The sequence below is a fragment of the Aythya ferina genome, assembly GCF_964211825.1.
Source record: "Aythya ferina genome assembly, chromosome: 1".
In the NCBI taxonomy this organism is placed as follows: Eukaryota; Metazoa; Chordata; class Aves; order Anseriformes; family Anatidae; genus Aythya; species Aythya ferina.
In genome coordinates, this window is record NC_140296.1 from 54,668,447 (window position 1) to 54,685,508 (window position 17,062).

General features: G+C 39.7%; 2 protein-coding genes across 5 annotated transcripts in view; one reads left to right on the forward strand and one right to left on the reverse strand.

Annotated features, from left to right (window-relative positions):
• The window catches only part of UGGT2 (UDP-glucose glycoprotein glucosyltransferase 2), a gene marked incomplete at its 5' end in the record, with an annotated part of 86,258 nt that extends 84,041 nt beyond the window's left edge, over nucleotides 1-2,217 (reverse strand). The window contains 2 exons of the mRNA XM_084512106.1: nucleotides 863-945; nucleotides 2,066-2,217. Of these exons, the coding sequence (XP_084368232.1) occupies nucleotides 863-945; nucleotides 2,066-2,217 (235 nt within the window). The remainder of the gene's footprint in view (nucleotides 1-862; nucleotides 946-2,065) is intronic.
• Nucleotides 2,218-2,387: 170 nt separating this feature from the next.
• On the forward strand, nucleotides 2,388-16,954 carry LOC311430327 (uncharacterized protein). Of its 4 annotated transcripts, none has more exons than XR_014688697.1 (4): nucleotides 2,388-2,434; nucleotides 2,948-3,030; nucleotides 5,322-5,406; nucleotides 16,484-16,954. XR_014688697.1 is itself a non-coding variant. In XM_084506880.1 (4 exons), the coding sequence occupies exons 1-4, from the start codon at nucleotides 2,424-2,426 to the stop codon at nucleotides 16,610-16,612; spliced, it is 375 nt and encodes a 124-aa protein (XP_084363006.1). In that variant the 5' UTR covers nucleotides 2,393-2,423; the 3' UTR covers nucleotides 16,613-16,954. The 4 variants fall into 4 exon arrangements, 3 of the variants coding, with proteins under 3 accessions (XP_084363006.1, XP_084363007.1, XP_084363008.1); XM_084506880.1 differs by having other exon boundaries at nucleotides 2,393-2,434; nucleotides 2,948-3,097; XM_084506881.1 differs by lacking the exon at nucleotides 16,484-16,954 and adding an exon at nucleotides 15,786-15,945 and having other exon boundaries at nucleotides 2,409-2,434; nucleotides 2,948-3,097.
• Nucleotides 16,955-17,062: the final 108 nt, after the last annotated feature.

Consider the following 17,062-nt stretch of genomic DNA (forward strand, 5'->3'; position numbering starts at 1 on the left):
TCACCGTCCCTGGGGGTGTTCAAGGAGAGGTTGGACGTGGTGCTTGGGGACATGGGTTAGTGGTGACATTGGTAGTAGGGGTGTGCTTGGACCAGATGATCTTGGAGGGCTTTTCCAACCTTAATGATTCTATGGTTCTACCCTTAGGTCATTTTGAACCCATTTCACCCTGTTCATCAATTAACCTTCCAAATCACTTTAATATTGACCAACCTGTTGAACGATCTGGCAAATATCTAAATTTTTCATTTTTAGTTCTTCTAATTTCTATTAAACTGCTTTCCAAAGTACTTTCTGGGATGGCTCATTTACATTCATATTTAGTTTACTATTTATTTCCAGACCTCTAGCAACCTAATGTTCCGTTGTCTAGTCATGCACGGTTTCTTATCCTATTTTGCCAGTGATATTACTGTAAGACACTAGTACAGCTGCTGATAAACCATCTCAATGTCACCTACAAGTATTAAACATTTTTGGTATTTTCATTTTTTCCTTCAGCTACCATACTTGTTTGAGTTTTGTGGGATTCTCTCCTCTTCAAATATCCTTCATACACAAAATGTTATCTGAATATCCGACTTCTCTTGATGAAACTTATAGGAAGGTATCTTTAATCTTTACATTTCTGTCCCACGCTCAAAGAGCAACTCAGTCCATCTTGTCTTCGTTTTTAAAATAGCCCTGCATATAGATTGCCTGGGAGAAAATACTCTGGAACTTTCTGAAAGAAAGCTACCTAGCAAGCAATAGTGGAAGAGTTAGGCTTTACGTGACAGGAACTAGCTAATGTGTTAGCTTGGATATTTAACAATAGTGTAAAGTGTAAGATATATTAGAACTAGCATGCTGTTTAACTTACCTCCTTGCTTATAAATTGTTAATTCTCGTACAGTTTCCAAGAACTGCCAAAACTTCTCATTACCATCTTCTGCAATAAATTCACTGTTTAAAAAATAAAAATGAATTGTCCATAGGTTGACTTTGCCCAAACATGTACCACAGTAAAAATCCTCAATTGTTTTAAAGTAACAACAAAAACAACAAAAAAAAGCCATAAAGTGTTAACTATTTAATGATCACCTCAGATCTCTGCAGTATGAAATATGAATACTCGTGTATTTTGCTTAAATGAGATATTGAACAAAACCACTACCAACCTGAACTCAACAGTTATAAAGCAAAGAGACTAGTAATAAACATAAGCAGCTTTTCATTTTATTTTTCCATGTATATACCAATATACAGTTATGTATAAATGTAGTTAAGCACACAAACTTTATTAAATAGATGTACAAATCTAAATGTACAAGTACGAACACAGTGTCAGATTATCACTTTAATTGAATTACAGACTTTTTTTTTTTTTAATCAGTGACAACGTTTATTTCGATATGCAGGGGAAATCCCTGTTCTTTGGTACACTTTCAAAGACAGGTTAACCATTACAAGCATAAAAGGTAAGGTTTGCTTTATTCCAAATACCCTTTTTTCCCCACTTAACGTTAGCACTTTCCCATTTTGTTGTTCTTAAGGAACACCAAGGTTTGTTTGTTGCCCCTCAGGCCTGCCCAGAAGATAACCTTGCTATCCCCAGCTTATCCTTCCCTGATCTTTACTTTGGAAGCTTGCCACCCCTTGGGTTACAGCAGCTTGCAGCTCTCCGAGCAGCAGTAAGTACCGTAAAATGCAAAACCGAGCACAATAGTAAACCGAATTGGCTGAGGGGCCAGAAGCGTGTAAGAGAAGAAAGCATTTTGACTTCGTGCTTTGAATTAGGAATCACCAATTAACAGCGCCTTTTCTGAAGGCACCCTTTACTACTGCAGCCCCACGCCTTTACCCGTGCCTGTACACACCGTAACTTCACTGGTGAGGCAGAAATGAGTTAACTGGCGTGCAATTAAGGTGCTTTACCCTCCCCAGGACCCGGCTGCACCGCCGAGGGGACGCTGCCCCGGCTCCCACCGCCTCCCGCCCCGCCGCCAGCGCCGCTCCCGTCCCGGTCCCGGTCCCCGTCCCGACGCCCGGCAGCGGAGGAAGGCAGCGAGGGGGCTGCACGCACCTCGCCTCCAGCAGCAGTGGGGTGGCCGGCCATTTCGCCGCCAGCCGGGCGGTCACGGCCGGGGAGGAGGCCGGGGCCCCGCGGCAGGGGCAGGGCAGCGCCCGCAGCAGGGCGAGGAGGGCGAGCGGCGCCAGCAGCGAGGCGGCCGCCATCAGAGGGCGGGCAGGGCGCACGCCCCCGCCCCCGCGAAGAAATACATCTGGTCCCGCACACGCGCCGCTTTCCGTCTCTCTATTGGCTGTGCCGTGCCGTCGCCGTCATGCTATTGGTCAGTCCGGAAGTCAATCAGCGGCTGGCGACTTATAAGCAGCGGGGGTGGAGGGGAGCTTCTTGACACGCGGCGGCGGCCGGGGAGCGCATGTGCGGCCGGTAAGCTGTGGGGGTGACCGTTAACGGCTCCTCCCTCCCGTCAGGGGACCCTTGCTGTGTGTGTGTTACGCCCTGAGGGGTTCGCACCCGACTGTGTTTTCCACGAGTCGGGATAACAGCAGTTTTCCTAAGCTTTCCAGTGCCTATCCTTGGGCTTCGTGCTAATTAGGGGTTCTGCCTCGGCTTTCGTTAGCATAAAAAGAGCTAAGAACTCAGTAGCTTCGCAGAGAATACATATACTCCCATATAGTCAACATAGGAAGGCAGAATGACTCTTTTTTTTTTCCTCCATCAAGGTTAGAACATATTTCCAAATAGAACTAGAAAGCTGTTTTACTACCAACATATTTTTCCTTGAAAAACACAACTCACTAGAAAAAAAACAAGTTACAGTTGTTTGAACCAATGCCCTTATTTGCAGGCTTGTGTTACACTTTTCAAGCTTTTGTTCTCCAAGTTACTTATTTCCAATCTGGTTTTGAGATCTCACTGGTTACTCCCTTTCTTCCCCAGGACTGCTGCACTCTTTGTTCTTCTCCAGCTCTCTGGCAAAGCTACAAGTGCTGGTGCAGGTGCTTCTGGAGCAGGCTTGTGGGGTGTGGATATGGAGCAGCTCCCTCTCAGTAGTTGTCTGTTGGAGGGACAAGTCCTCCTCCTCCAAAAGTTGGCTGATGAAGCACAGAGCTTGAAGCTGAAATCAGGACTGCTCATCTTCCTGCTGCATGTACCTTAGTGAATCTTGCTAGCCATCGCCTCTTGACTGTTTAAAACTGCTGTGTGGATGGCTAGAGCCAGTTAGGGCCATAGTAAAAGGATCAGGCTATGGGTTGTAGAGTTTAGTTTGTTAGTGCTTGGGACCAGTCAATGTAACATCCTATGTACAAATAAAAGGGACTTGTTTGCCAGATGTTCTGAAACTGTCATGTAGAAATTCTGCCCTAAAAAAACCACCTGTACTTACATGCTGCTGGGTCTGTGGTTTTGTATGATAGTTATCCCCAACACTCAGCTCTTTGTTTTCACTTATTCCCACAAACCTGTGCAGTTATAACACCTCAGATAATTGTCAGATACCACTGACACATCTGTGATGCCAGCTTCACTGTAAAGCAACTGATTTAAATAACCTCACACAAGACCAGTAGCAAAGCCTTCATATACTTCCAGGAAGTATATAGGAGAGTGTTTCTGTTGGGTCATGTGTAAGGCCAATAGTAATAACAACATTCAGTGTCTTTTATATGGAGAAAGACAAACACCGAGCAGTTTTTTATTCATGCTGACAGTTCAGCTGATGCTGAGGGGGATGACACAACTCATGTTATGTACAGATGAATAAGTTTGGATCTCCCATGAGTGCAAACAACTTGTGTATGTGGATGAACTTTGGCATCCAAAGAAAGACTGTTAAGACACTTCCATTGCTCCCTAGCAAAGTTCAAAATACTTTGTAGGAATTATGTTACAATATTCTGCACAGAATAATTACAGCTGTTTTAAATTAACCAACTATCCAAACAATCCTTTTATGTTTAAAGAAGGTCCAAGCCAATTGCTTTTTGCTGTTTCTTCAGCCAAAACTGAAATTTACTAAAGACATTCCCCATGTATATACATTTATCAAGCATTTTTCATAACTACATGTGATACTATGTGTTTGTGATGATGGATGCATCTGCCTTACCCTAATCTATCAATTGTCTTTGTATATAAAGTAGCTGTATTACATTTTATTTTATATTGATATTGAAGAGGCTGCTATTGTTGCTTAACTGTGAGTTCTTAATAGCCTGTACTTGTTTTGTACAATTTATTACTTGCCATACAAAAAGAAATAAAAATTTGTTGCCACTGTTTATGGAAATACAACTACCTTTGAATTCAGTGGCAGGATAAAGTGGTAGCTGTGAATCAATGGTGAGATAATTAGTCTCTGCTGAACTAGAGAAAATCGTTGGTTGATTTTTTTCTCTTGAGCAAAGATCTTTTCTGCTTAAATTCAGAAAAAAAATCTCCATTAGACAGAAAGAATCTCTCTCCAATTTAGGATTATTGTGTTATTAGTTGCATTACATTTAAATAGGGTAAATGAAGTTGGAAGGGATTTCGAGATGTCTCATGTCCAGCCTCCTGCTCAGAGCAGGTCACTGAGATCTTTGTCCCCTCGAGTCTTGGTGCCATCTCCAAGGATGCACAACCTGCACAGCCTTTCTGGGCAGTGTGATCCATTGCTTGGTCAAGATGCAGTTCTGACTGCTCTTCAGAAATAAATACTGCGTTGTAACAGAGCATCACCTTCCTTATAAAGGGAATATTTATATATATACATCTGCATACGAGTATTTATTTTATCTGCCTTCCTTTTCCTTTGGTACTTTAGCTGCGTTCTGGTCTCAAAGAGCCGACGTACGCTTTTCAGAAATCTATTTCTTTATAATTGCACAAAGGCAGATTTTAATCTCTTAAGCAGTGTGCAAACCTAGAAGATGGAGAGCGGACTTAATCTTCATTTCTACAGCAGTTTTATGTAATTAAGTATTGCAAATAGCACTTGAACATTCCTGTACATACATTCCATATGTATGAGAAAGACCCTCCGTTCTCTGAAATGGTTTTTCAGCAGAACAGAAAAAGAATTACAGCAAAATTTTAAAATTATTCATATCACAGCTGTGTAAATAAGAATTGATTATCATAGCTGTTTCAGTGTGAATAGAGGAAGTGATTAACGAATGCCTCTCTATAAGATGCAAATGTTTTATAGTATTATTCATAGTGAGCTATGTCTATTTAATAGAAATAGTAGCAATAAGTGAAAATAAGTTGAGCTTCATCAGTGTATTCAGTTAGCTGAAAATAAAACTTTTTTTTTTTCTCTCTTTTACAGATTGAAAACCATTTTTGAGCTCAAGGACTCCCTTCTTCCCCAACTTGGAGGAACACAAATGACAAACACCAGTCAAAACCAAAAGGTAAGCCTGTTACCTACTTATTAATTGTCAGCCTTCTGGGCAGTAGCTGCTGGTATCCTTTTACCTGTCAGTGTTGTTCCTGTGTCATTACGATCAGAGCAGGCGTTTGAGACGTTTCCCTGGTGAGATGAAGTATGCTGCACTGAAGCACTTTTTGTCCATTCTGTTGGAAATAAAGAGCAACCTGAATGATGTGATTAGCGTATCTCTATGTGGTGGTATTCTGTACTAACACAGAGTGTATTTTATAGTCTGTTAGCTCTTCATTTTGACTTGCAGGGAAAAGCAAGTGAAAGAAAAATGGATGTAGGAGTAGCACGAGCCTGGTTTCAACAGTTCAAAGAAGCTGCTCAGTGGCAACTAGGGCAATCAGAATGTATGCTGCTTTGCTGTGTGCCTACACGTGCAGCTGCAGTGACAGTAAACGGCTGTCTTCAGGATCCTTCTCTTTCAGACTTCCATTTAAAAAATAGAGATGGAAGCAACATTTTGCTTTGTAAAACCAGCATAGAGGTTACAACTTCTGGTGACCCACCTCAGAACCATAAACCACATGTGGTGGTTTTACCGTGCTGGGCAGCTAAACCCCACAACCGCTCTCTCACTCCCCCTCCTTTAGATAAGGAGGGGGAGAAGTAAAGCAAAGAACAACTCACGGGTTGAGATAAGGATAATTTAATTAAAGGGAAATAATTATAATAATTAAATAAAGACTACCATGAACTAAACAATTTAACTAAGGGGAAATAAAAGGGAAAGGGGAAAAAGGGAGGAAAACAAACAAACAAAATAAATGAAAGCTATATGGAAGTGCAGAGGAAAGAAATTACTCTCTACTTCCCACAAATGAGCGATGATTGACCACGTCCTTGAAGCAAGGCCTCAACGCACGCAGCCGGTGTTCGAGAGGAGGACCGACGTCTTCTCAACGAGAGCCCACCCCTCCCCTCTTCTTCCTGTTTCCACCTTTTATTGCTGAGTGTGACACCACATGGTATGGAATATCCCTTTGATTGGTTTAGGTCAGCTGCCCTAGTGATGTTTCTCTCCTCACTTTTTTGCCCACCCCCTAGGAGGGTTAGAGAAAGGCCCAATGCTGTGCCACTGCTGCTCAGCAGTAGACACAACACTGGTGTGATAACACTGCTGTTCCAGCTACAAGTACAGAGTACGGCACTGAATGGGCTGCTGCCGGGAAAGTTAACATTCCAGCCAGACCCAGTACATATATCTCATGGGCCAGAGGAGCCAACTTCCTATGAGCCTGTGGGTACGCTTGTGTGGCTTGATGGAGATCAGTAAAATTTGGCTGGGATGGGAAATGCAGCTTTTGCAGTAAGCAGTGGCACTGTGGTGTTGTGCCAGCAGGATGGTGTGGTTGCACTGATTTCTGAACCATGCTGGCTCCTACCATGCCACACCTGGGCACCTAGCAGTACCAGTGATTAAAAATAGAGCTTATCTTTAGCACAGCAGGCTTTTCTCAGTCTGACTATGCCAGATGTCAGCTTGCTGAACCCAGTTCATCTCGTAACATGAGTTGGCACTTCTGATGTTATTAACTGGGGTGCTCCCACAATTATTCTCTTCTTTAGAGAACCCTGAGGCTTTCAGGTGTTGAACATGAGCATTTTTCCCATTTTCTCTAATTTCAACTTGTGAATTTGTGTATGTACTCAAGGAAAGGAAAGTACGATATCATATGTAGAATGCTGTGGGCTTTTAGTGGAAACCTTTTTAAGTGGTTACAGACATGTTTGTAATCCCTAGGATAGGTCATATATAATATTTTAATAATAAGCTTTTGTTGTCAAAGCTATATTGATAAATTTGACAGGGATGCAGGCCTGCGTACTTTAATTGATTTTTAGAAAAGGTGTCAGCAGACAACCTGCAGACGATATTACTGCAACAGTGACTAATACTTAAAAACTGAGCGAGTTGATGTGGAATGGATCTGCATTGGACCTTAGTATTTACTCTAAACAGTAAAATAATTGAGTTCTATTAAATATCTGAAAGCTGGGTAAAGTAGCATACACTCCAGGTGAATCTTAGAAGACTGGCGTGCATTTATTGTTTTAGTGGTTCCAAATGTGGGCCAGGGATGATGTGTGTACAAACAGAGTAAGAGTTTAGTCTTGGGCATGTCACACAGTTCAAGAAGAAATTCTGTTGACATCTTCTGCCTAAGAATAATGACCTAACTCCAAATAATGTAGGAAAATCAAGAACTGAAGGTAAGTTTTGTTTTTGTTTCATGTTGATTCTTTGAGATCTATCTCAAAGATAAAATAAACGACTGGTGAAAGGGTAAATTAATGTCAGTGTTCCGGTTGGATCCAATTACTTGGATTTTCAGTTTTTTTTAAACCAATTAGCCACCTACTGAAAGTGTCCTGAAAACATCATGCTTTCTCTTGGAGGTGGTGAATACAACCCAGTGATTCTTAAATGGTGCTACGTGACCTGAAAATGATACACAGGTGATGCACCAGTAATATAAAAATTATCTAAAAGTGTACTGTAAGACTATTAAATAACCATTGTTACTGATTCAAATAATAGCCACATGCTTGTGTTTTAAATGTAGTTTGTTACATGCAAATGTATGGGAGATCATAACTTTGTCAGGTAGAAATTGTATAAAAAGTACCACGTTAAGTATTTTTACTTCATTATGTGATATGTGCATAAAAGTGCCTCGGGATAATTCTAAATACATAAAAAGAAAACCAACAACAGCAACCGCAAAAAGGATTTCAGTGTGATAGTAGAGGTGCATTTCCTGAAAAAAAATATAGTATTTCCAGAAACAAAGGAGTTGTATTTGACTTATAGACCTATCATTTCTGAATCAAAATGTGTTGCTGCTACATGTGAGGTAGAAAATTTAAAGGTAAAGTACCTGTACAATAAGGTATATGGGTGATTTTTCCCTTTTAGTCAGCTCAGTAACCCAAGCACTAAGTCCTTGCCCAGAGGAGGTGCATAAGAAAACATAAGCTAAGTTGGAAAATTAGCCCATAGGTCCTCAACTAAATTGCCTTTGGCATGCTCCCGGAGAGGTAAACTCTGCTCTATCTCCCTGGGGCCAGCTCTGCCTGCAGTGACACTTAGGGTGACACCCGGGCTTTCATGTGGCTCTGTGGCTCCTGACTCACTATGGCACTAAGATCGCTCTGAAGTTGGTCCTGCTCTATGCAGAAGCAGAACAAGATGACCTCCAGTGTGCTCTTTCAACCTAAATTATTCTGTGACCCTTAAGTGCAATTTATTTTAATTAAAGCTTTGTGTAACTAAAGCGAAACAACTAGTCATGCGTTATTGTGCGAAATGCAATGGATTTGTTTCCATTGGAACAACTTCCAGTGCTGCTTTTCAGATTTTATGTCCCTTTTCCTTGTTCCATCATTCTGGTAATGATAATAGCAAGCTAGTAGCCAGGTTTCTCATCTCTCAGGGCTCATTTCATCTCACTTCCCAAATCTGAAAAGAAAAATACTTCTGGACAAGTCATGTAAACCCATTCCTTTCGATAACTTGTACTGAATATATTTAGAGGGAACATAGAAATATTACTTTTCAATAATGTAAATTAACATTTTATGTCCTTTTCAATTTATCTGAGTATATAAAATTTTCAATTTTTATGATTTATATGCAAAGCTAATTACAATCCATTGTCAAGACAGCTTTAAAAATCAATGTAAAAAATAAGTTATACATAAATGAAAGAGAAGGAAAAAGTGCAGCCACAAGCTATTACGCATATAATGAAAATGGATTTATTGCTCAAGTCTTATTACCTTCTATTATTAAACCATTAAGAAGGTCCCTTAAGTTTAATCCAGGTTGGAAAAGACACGTTCACATACACGTATATATGATATTCCAGGCAAACATATATTAAATGAACACTGTGAGAATTAAAACTCCCAGAAGAAGGAGAAAAATTATTATTCCCACATCTCTGACATCAGTATGATATATCCATAAATAAATTATAAAATGTGTACTTTAACAAGTTCATAAAATGTGGGACAGTCAGGAATTACATTTTTTTAGCACTAAAACATGCATATATAATTTCAATCCTAGATCTGTATCAGGCTAGCACATATCTTTAGTTCAAATGGCACTAGCCACTCAAAAATCGGAATAAGCAGAATCCCAGTGAAGTAACTGGTCACTGAACCTGCAAGGTTGTGGTTTATAGCTGTATATATGCAGATTTCTGGAGCTTTGCACCTGTGTATTGAAGTGATTGCACGTAATTAGCAATGTGATTATCAAATATGTTTTCACATACCGCATATAATTAGACTTACAGAAACACACTACATTTAGAATATTTTAATGTAGATAAACTTTGGGGGCAAAAATGAAGTGTTATTAACAAAATGCAAATTGTTTAACCTCTAATGTGCTAGCTTCTGCTTCTCCTGTATCATTCTGTTAGCAAAAGGATTCCCAGCCCTGCAAACTCAGTGAGGCTTGAGGTAAGAGCCAGTTCTGCAGACTTTTTCACCTCCTACCTGTGCTGCTAGAGCAGTGATGTGTGGTTCCAGACAATGGGACACTGAAAACTCAAGGCGATGAAAAAGAAGGCAGCAAGATTAATACTGAATGTATGCTATCTGGATGTAGAACTTGTTTTAATGTATTTGTTGCTAAAATAAAATGATCATGCATATGGATAGATGAATACTTGGCTAACTTTTTACACACATATATATGGTAAACATATAAGTAACATCTCATTGTAAATTAACGAAAATTTATATTTATCCTTTGGTTTGTGATAAAGCTAGGTTTCTGACAGGAAAACTTGGCTTTGTTTCTGTTTTCCGGTATTCCTTGATTATAATTTCCTAGACTAAGTGAGGACTAACTGTCAGACATATGGCTTCTGTACTGGTTATTTCCCTTTGTTAATCTGCTGTTAGTGCTATAATTCTGATAACTATCTCTGACAGTTATCATAAACATAGATTTTAATAGGCTGATATACTTAGGCCTCTTGAAAGGATTACGATTAAATAATAAGTCTACTGTATGATACTTAGGAAAGAAAAATAAGATCTTGCCTACTGGAGGTCCCAGAAAATTTCTAAGGAGTCTTTCTAAAAGTCCTTCCAAAGAAAGTACAAGCTTCCATCTTCTCCACTTTTTTTCCCCTTCTTTTTAAATAAATCCATGGTTCTCAAACACTTAAAGGAATGCAATTCTAAAACCTCTGGACAACTTTCATCCCACTATTTCTTAGCAGTTGGGAGAAGGGATTAAAATTACATTTAAAACATCTGTATTTAAATAAAATGGCTGTACAGCACATGTTTTTTTTACAAATATAAATTTAAAATGTTTCAATGCCTGCTAGTTCCCAGTTGTGCTTGCACATAGCCATGCACAAGAGTAATTGTTTAATAGATCAAATTCTGATATTTCACTCACCATCAGTAATCTGCAGGCCTCAGTGTGACTATGCTGCTGTAGGCTACTTTTATCTTCTTTTACCAGCATAATTCGTATTCTATTTTAGCTTTTTCTTTTGCCAGAAAAGTATGCACAATGCTAGTTGTTTGTATGGACATGCATCTCCTCACTGAAACACTTCTGCTTCAGGTCCAAAACTAGCTGCTTTGACCAACCTGTGTTTTGATCTCCTCTTCTGACAGCCTGAGAATCATTACCTTGGTTTTTGTCATTTTTAATCTGAAATAGCACTTGAACAATCTTCATGTCAGTTCTCCCTCTGAATTTACAGTTTTCATCCCTAACCTATCTGTGTTGAATTATTTTTCTTCCTTCTAGTGTTAGTTAGCTAGTTTTTAGTTTGTCTTAGACTGCAGAGACAACAGATCCTTCCCTGTTACGTTAAGGGATAGAGGAATTACTTGTCTGATATTTTGTGCTGGATTTGCTGTTGTAGGTTAAAATTCCCAGTTCTTCTGGTAACTGTTTTTCCCAGCATACTTCAATCCAAAATCATAAAATGCAATAAATTAGTGCTGGAAACAGGTGTCTCAAATCAGGACTTCAAATCGAGTATGAGTATCTAACCTGACACCTACAGTGCTAATAACTTTTCTGTGTTGTAAGTTTTGTAGGTTGGCCAGATTGGAGGAAATGGGGGAAATTCCACTGTAGCCCCAGCTGTGAGGTAACTTGTATCTCTTCATAATTAAACCTAAATTCATCTCATTTTTTGGGGGAGTCCAACTCAACTTTTAACTGATAATAGAAGCAGTACTTTAGTGACTTTGATGGCACAAATTAGGGAATTATGTATTACCATTCATACAGTTTATGAATACACACACGCAAACCAACAATAAAATCAAATTTGTGATACACAAGAACCCCTGATTACATGCCTTCAATTTATTAGAATGGACCCAGAAGGAAAACTAAGTTACTTGGAAAAAGCTTACTTTTTTATACTTTGTGAAGGCTATGCAACCCTGCTGTGAGTCTGTTTATCTGGTAGAGCGCTGGGAACTGGACTTCAAGAAAAACAGAAGTTCTAAGCAAAAATGGGAATGCATTGTTTACTTCTTGGAAACTATCCCGATTCTAAAACAGTTCTTCATGATGAACAACACTGTTGGAATAATGCCTCCTCCAAGGTTGTAGGGTTGGCACAACTTTATGGTTGAGTAAGCAAATTGCTTGAAAAGGAGATACGAAGGAGAAAATGGTGAAGTGGTATTTCAGCTGGACCGAAGAGGGACTAGTAACTCAGGTGCTTATAGAACTAGACTAGGTAAATAAGAAAGAGGTAAAATAAAATAAAAATCCCCTAGCAGGAGTTGGAGTCATTAGAAAGGTCTAGAAACTCCTGGAGAGGCACATAAACAATGTGTGGTTTGTGAATTCAGACTTCAAAGTATCCAGGTCAGTTTCTTGAAATGAATCCAAGAAAGGTCTAGTAAGAAGTAGTGGCAACCCAGAAAGCGATAACAGTTCAGAACTTGCTGTGATTTTCAGTAAAGAGTTGGAGGTCAGTTATAAAAGAAAGGTTCAGACTTGCAGACAGCTGTGAAAGCCAGATAGGGGTGCTGAAAAGTTGAGCCTGATCTACCGCTTGCAATGCTTTTCTTCATTTTCCACCTGTATCCCACAAAGATCAGATGAAAGAGATGGAGTCTGAGATCAAATATTACAAAAATAATTTTTTCAGTTTTGGAGACGGAGACTTCCTGGAAGACTTTTTATTGTTGCCATTGGAGCTTTTTTTTTTTTTTTTTTTTTTTTTACATCCCTAAAAAAAGATGAACCAAAAAATAGGTTGGAGGGGAAGCCTAGTGGATCAATTCTAATGTTGCTTCAGATCTATTTCTCAGCAGACACTACAGTTTTACACTTCAAACAAAGCTGGGATGCAGATTTGGATAAAGTTAGACTGTAATCGCCCATAGTAAATATAAAAGTCAATCTCGAAGGAGAAGATGAGATATGTCCAGAACAACTTTGCAAAGGGAAAGGGGGGTATTTTGGCTTCTAGACAAAAGCAGAAGTGCACAAGATAAACTGATAGTGGGATAAATTGTGTTTGATGGGGACTGGCAGATTAACGTCACCTTTGAAACGAAGCGAATTGTGTGGCGAGAGGACAAAAATATTGCTGTGATGCATATCACCAGGTGGCAGTGTTACACAGTCTTGCAACTCCAATCCTGTGTGAGAAAATGTGGGGTCTCGGAAGGAATACGAATAGGGATATTTGTTGGGTTTTGTTAGTTTCAGAAGAGATGGGTCTCTCTCTGCCCTGATTGCCTGGATCAGAGTCAGTTTGGAGGATGGAGTTGCAATCTGGGAACTGAGACGTTGACTTGGACACCACGGTCTTGAAAAAGAGGAACGTATTGGATGCTGTTAGGCTGCTCTTTACAGGGAAAAACAAAATGCCATATTCAAATGTAATAGAGATATCCTTCGCATGATTGTCAGGGACTGAGTCTGTAGCACTTCTACTTGTACCTGAATCTGGAAAAATATAAGCAGATGTGGTATGGATCAAATGCCTTTGATCTGTAATTAGTCCACAAAAGCTACTCTAGAGTTTGCATCATAAATATTGCAGGATTCAAAGGCTGGAGACTGCAAGGAATGTGTGTAAGTAGGTCTAGGTTTTTCTTTGCACAGAACAGAAATGGGAGAGCAGTTTTCTGTGTCGGTCCTGTTAAATGCTGTCGTTGTGTTGCAGATGCCAGTTGTCATAAAGAGCATACACAAACAACTCTATGTTTAGTTTCTTTGGGATTACAAGAAAACACTCTACATTTCATACTCTTTGCCTTCTCTCTTTGCTCCAAGACCGGCATTTGCTGCTGGTCATTTGATATTGCAGCCTCAAACAGCTGGAGTACTTGTAGCCTCACTCAAGTAGCTTCCCACTCATCAGTGCTTACCTGGCCTTATCATGAAGCTGCACATAATCTTCTTGAATGGCAAAATCAGCCAGAGGCTCTTTGTTAGCCAGTTTGCAGGCAGTAGTCACACCTCACATCATCCTTGCTACGGCTGTGATTACAGCTGGATTCCAGCAAGGGTCACCATTGTTTGTGCCTGGTGGCCATCCTGTTCTCCAGGTAGTGAACTCCAGTAAGCCCCTTACATGGTCCTACATGCCAGAGATTTTCTCTCCTAGAAAGCATATGGGAACTTTAACCTGAGTTTTGTAATGCTGTTGCCACAGTCCAAAAGGCAAGAGAAAACATAGTTTTTCTTTCTTAAAAGAAGAACTGCAAATGCTCTGGTGGTGGAGTCTACATCAGTAAATTAAACATGCTCAGGAACTTCCTTGGATACTGGGGCCATATACTGTGACACAGCCTGACTGGCAGTGGTGCTCTTGGTGCCTGAGTGCTGGTTGGAAATGTTTTCTGGAATGGTTTGACTCCCAAACTACGTTCAGGGGTTGTTTGGGAGAGTGCTAATTCACATGCCAAAACCTGGTTAGAGCATTTTCTCCTTCTTTACTCTGCAAAATGACGATGTTGCAATGCCCAAGAATGGTCCCAGCTGCTGTTTCATTTGCTGATGCCCACTGTGAATCCAAGGATGGGCTATAGTGGTGCAAGAGCAAAAGATAACCGTGTGTGCTTGATAGAAAGGACATCTATGTATATACAGCTAAGCTTTAGCATTCATCTAAAAAGATCTAGTTCAAAGTTTTCAAAAATGTTCCTTTTTTTCTTGTTTTCCTGGGAAACTATCTTCCCAACAACTGTAACTATACATATATATTAATTTTTCTGTGAGCAGTTTTAAACTACCGAGTGATGTTTGTAAACAAAAGGGCACTGAGTGGAATGCTGGATGTTCGAGTTGTCCTAGGTCAGTGCCTTACACAGGTGGAATGATCAGTATTCAAAGCAGAATACGGCTGGTCATTTATCTCAGGAGGGAAACAAGCAGCAGCGTGTAAGGAATGACTTTCAGAGGCATTTGCATATGGACTGCCACACATGAAACATTTAAGACTGTGAAGGATCAGCATAGTCTATCTAATAAAGGAATAGTGAGCTGATGCTATATCACACCCAGGACAATGTATGAAAGTAACTGAAGAACATATTTGAACTCTCACCTTTTACCTTATGATCTCTGCTGGACCTGAAGTGTCATTTCGTCTTTGTTGTCTGAATCTGACTAAAGGGAAAAAAAGGAGGGGGGGGGTCATAGGTTTAAGAAAGTTATTACCTGCATAAAAAGAACAGCAAGCACAAGAAGTGAAAATTAACGTGTCGTGATGAGTTGCAAGAGTTACAAGATGGTGAGCCGGTGACAGTATAATGCATAAATTACTTTAAAAGGAAGAATACAGCATTTAATGTGCCATTGAAATGGAAGGTTCAGTAACTGCAAAGAATAAAATTTAATCTGACAAAAAATAAGGGAGGTTTATACTATAAACCTTGGAACAAATTAATCCCAAAGAGATGAATGAAGTTAGCATGAGTCTATTAATTTAGCTATTACAGTTTTACCGTTTGCATCCTTGTGAAAAGGGAGAGACCTGGGACTTGCTGAACAATGAAAAATTGTTTTATGGGAAATCTCAACTGGCTACAAGTGTTGAAACATTTCAGGTCATGCGGTGATAAATAATTGAAAGAAACCAACGTGACGTCGGTGTCACTTCAATTTTGCATTAATAGATTATTAAATATAAACCTTGTCAGACAGGTAATTGCTGAATGAAATCATAATTTTGTACCTTTGCTTCGTAATATCATTTTCTTAGTCATGCATTCTGTACCAAACCTGATGTTGGCACTGACACTATTTCCCATGCCCGTTGGTTCAGACTAGCAAATGTTATATCGATTTCTAAAATAAATGGTAAGCATGCCAATTTTTATTTTTAGCAACTCAGAAAGCCTGTTGTGTGCTACCTGGGAAGTGCCAAGCAGAAGAGGCGTACTGTGCTGGAATTTTAATACAGTTTTGTGTGTGTATTTTCACACGTCAGCACTTCTCTGGTAGAGATGACAGTAGAGATTACATGCTGGTTTTAACAGGTGTGGGTTTTTTTTGAGGTCATCTACCTGAAACTGCTACGAGGAGTAGATCATTTCAGGATTCTCTTATTTGAATACTTGGTGAACTCTTGGTGAACAGGATCTTGGAGAATTATTATGTAGGAAATAAGAGAACCTTAAATCTTACTTGTAATTGTTTTGGAATCCATGGAGACTTTATTCAGAGTACCTGAAAACTAGCTTGTAACTAACTTTTGATTTTCCTTATAAGTAAACTCTTGTTGGAGACTTAACGGCTGAGTTATATTTTAAGGGGAAAAACATTGGGACTGAGCAGCGCTTGCAGTTTTTAGGGCTTTGTTTTGAACTCAGCTATGTTCCCATTAAATCAGAGGAAACACGGCTGGATTCAAAATGACCCTTATTATTGCTCCGCTGAGGCTGATGAACTACAGCTATTGACTTTGAAAGAACCTAACTAATATTAGTAAAGTTCAATCCCACAGGGCCTTGTGCTATAACACATACCTCTCTAAGGAGAACATAAAATACTCCCAAAGAGAAACACTATGTTCTCTTTGTAGGGATACTCAGCATCCAAGAAGTGCAATGCCAGGCAGGCACCTGCTGGAGACACCGAATGCTCTCCGAACCTTTGGCCTCAGTGGCAGTACAGCTTATGGTGTAAGGGCAAGCACTGTGTGCAGCTGTGAAGAACTGGGTGGTGGCTGGAGGTGCTGGGGGTTGTACCTCTCCAGCAAGCATGGTCTGCAAACCATCATTAGGAATATTAAAATTCCTAAGTTAAAAGGCTGTCCTTGCGAGCTGCATAAGCACATTCGTTTCTGTGGGCCCGCACGTACTTTTTGCCAGTTTCAGAAATATGACAGTTTTTTAAAGGTCATGTTTCTCATCTAAACCTCATTATAAATGTTCTTCTCCTGTACATCCTTTCTGTCCAATAAAAAAATAAATATAGGTATGTTTTTTTTGCTGTTCTTCACAAATTAGTAACTGTGTAGTGCAAATCTAAATAAATAGGAACTTTAAATGTAGCTGTAATTCACAGTTTCCCTGTTTAGTACATTTACCTTTTCACGGAGATGAAGGTACCGTGTCAACAATCTGCTATTTAAAGAGAAAATCTTAAATTGTAACAGCAC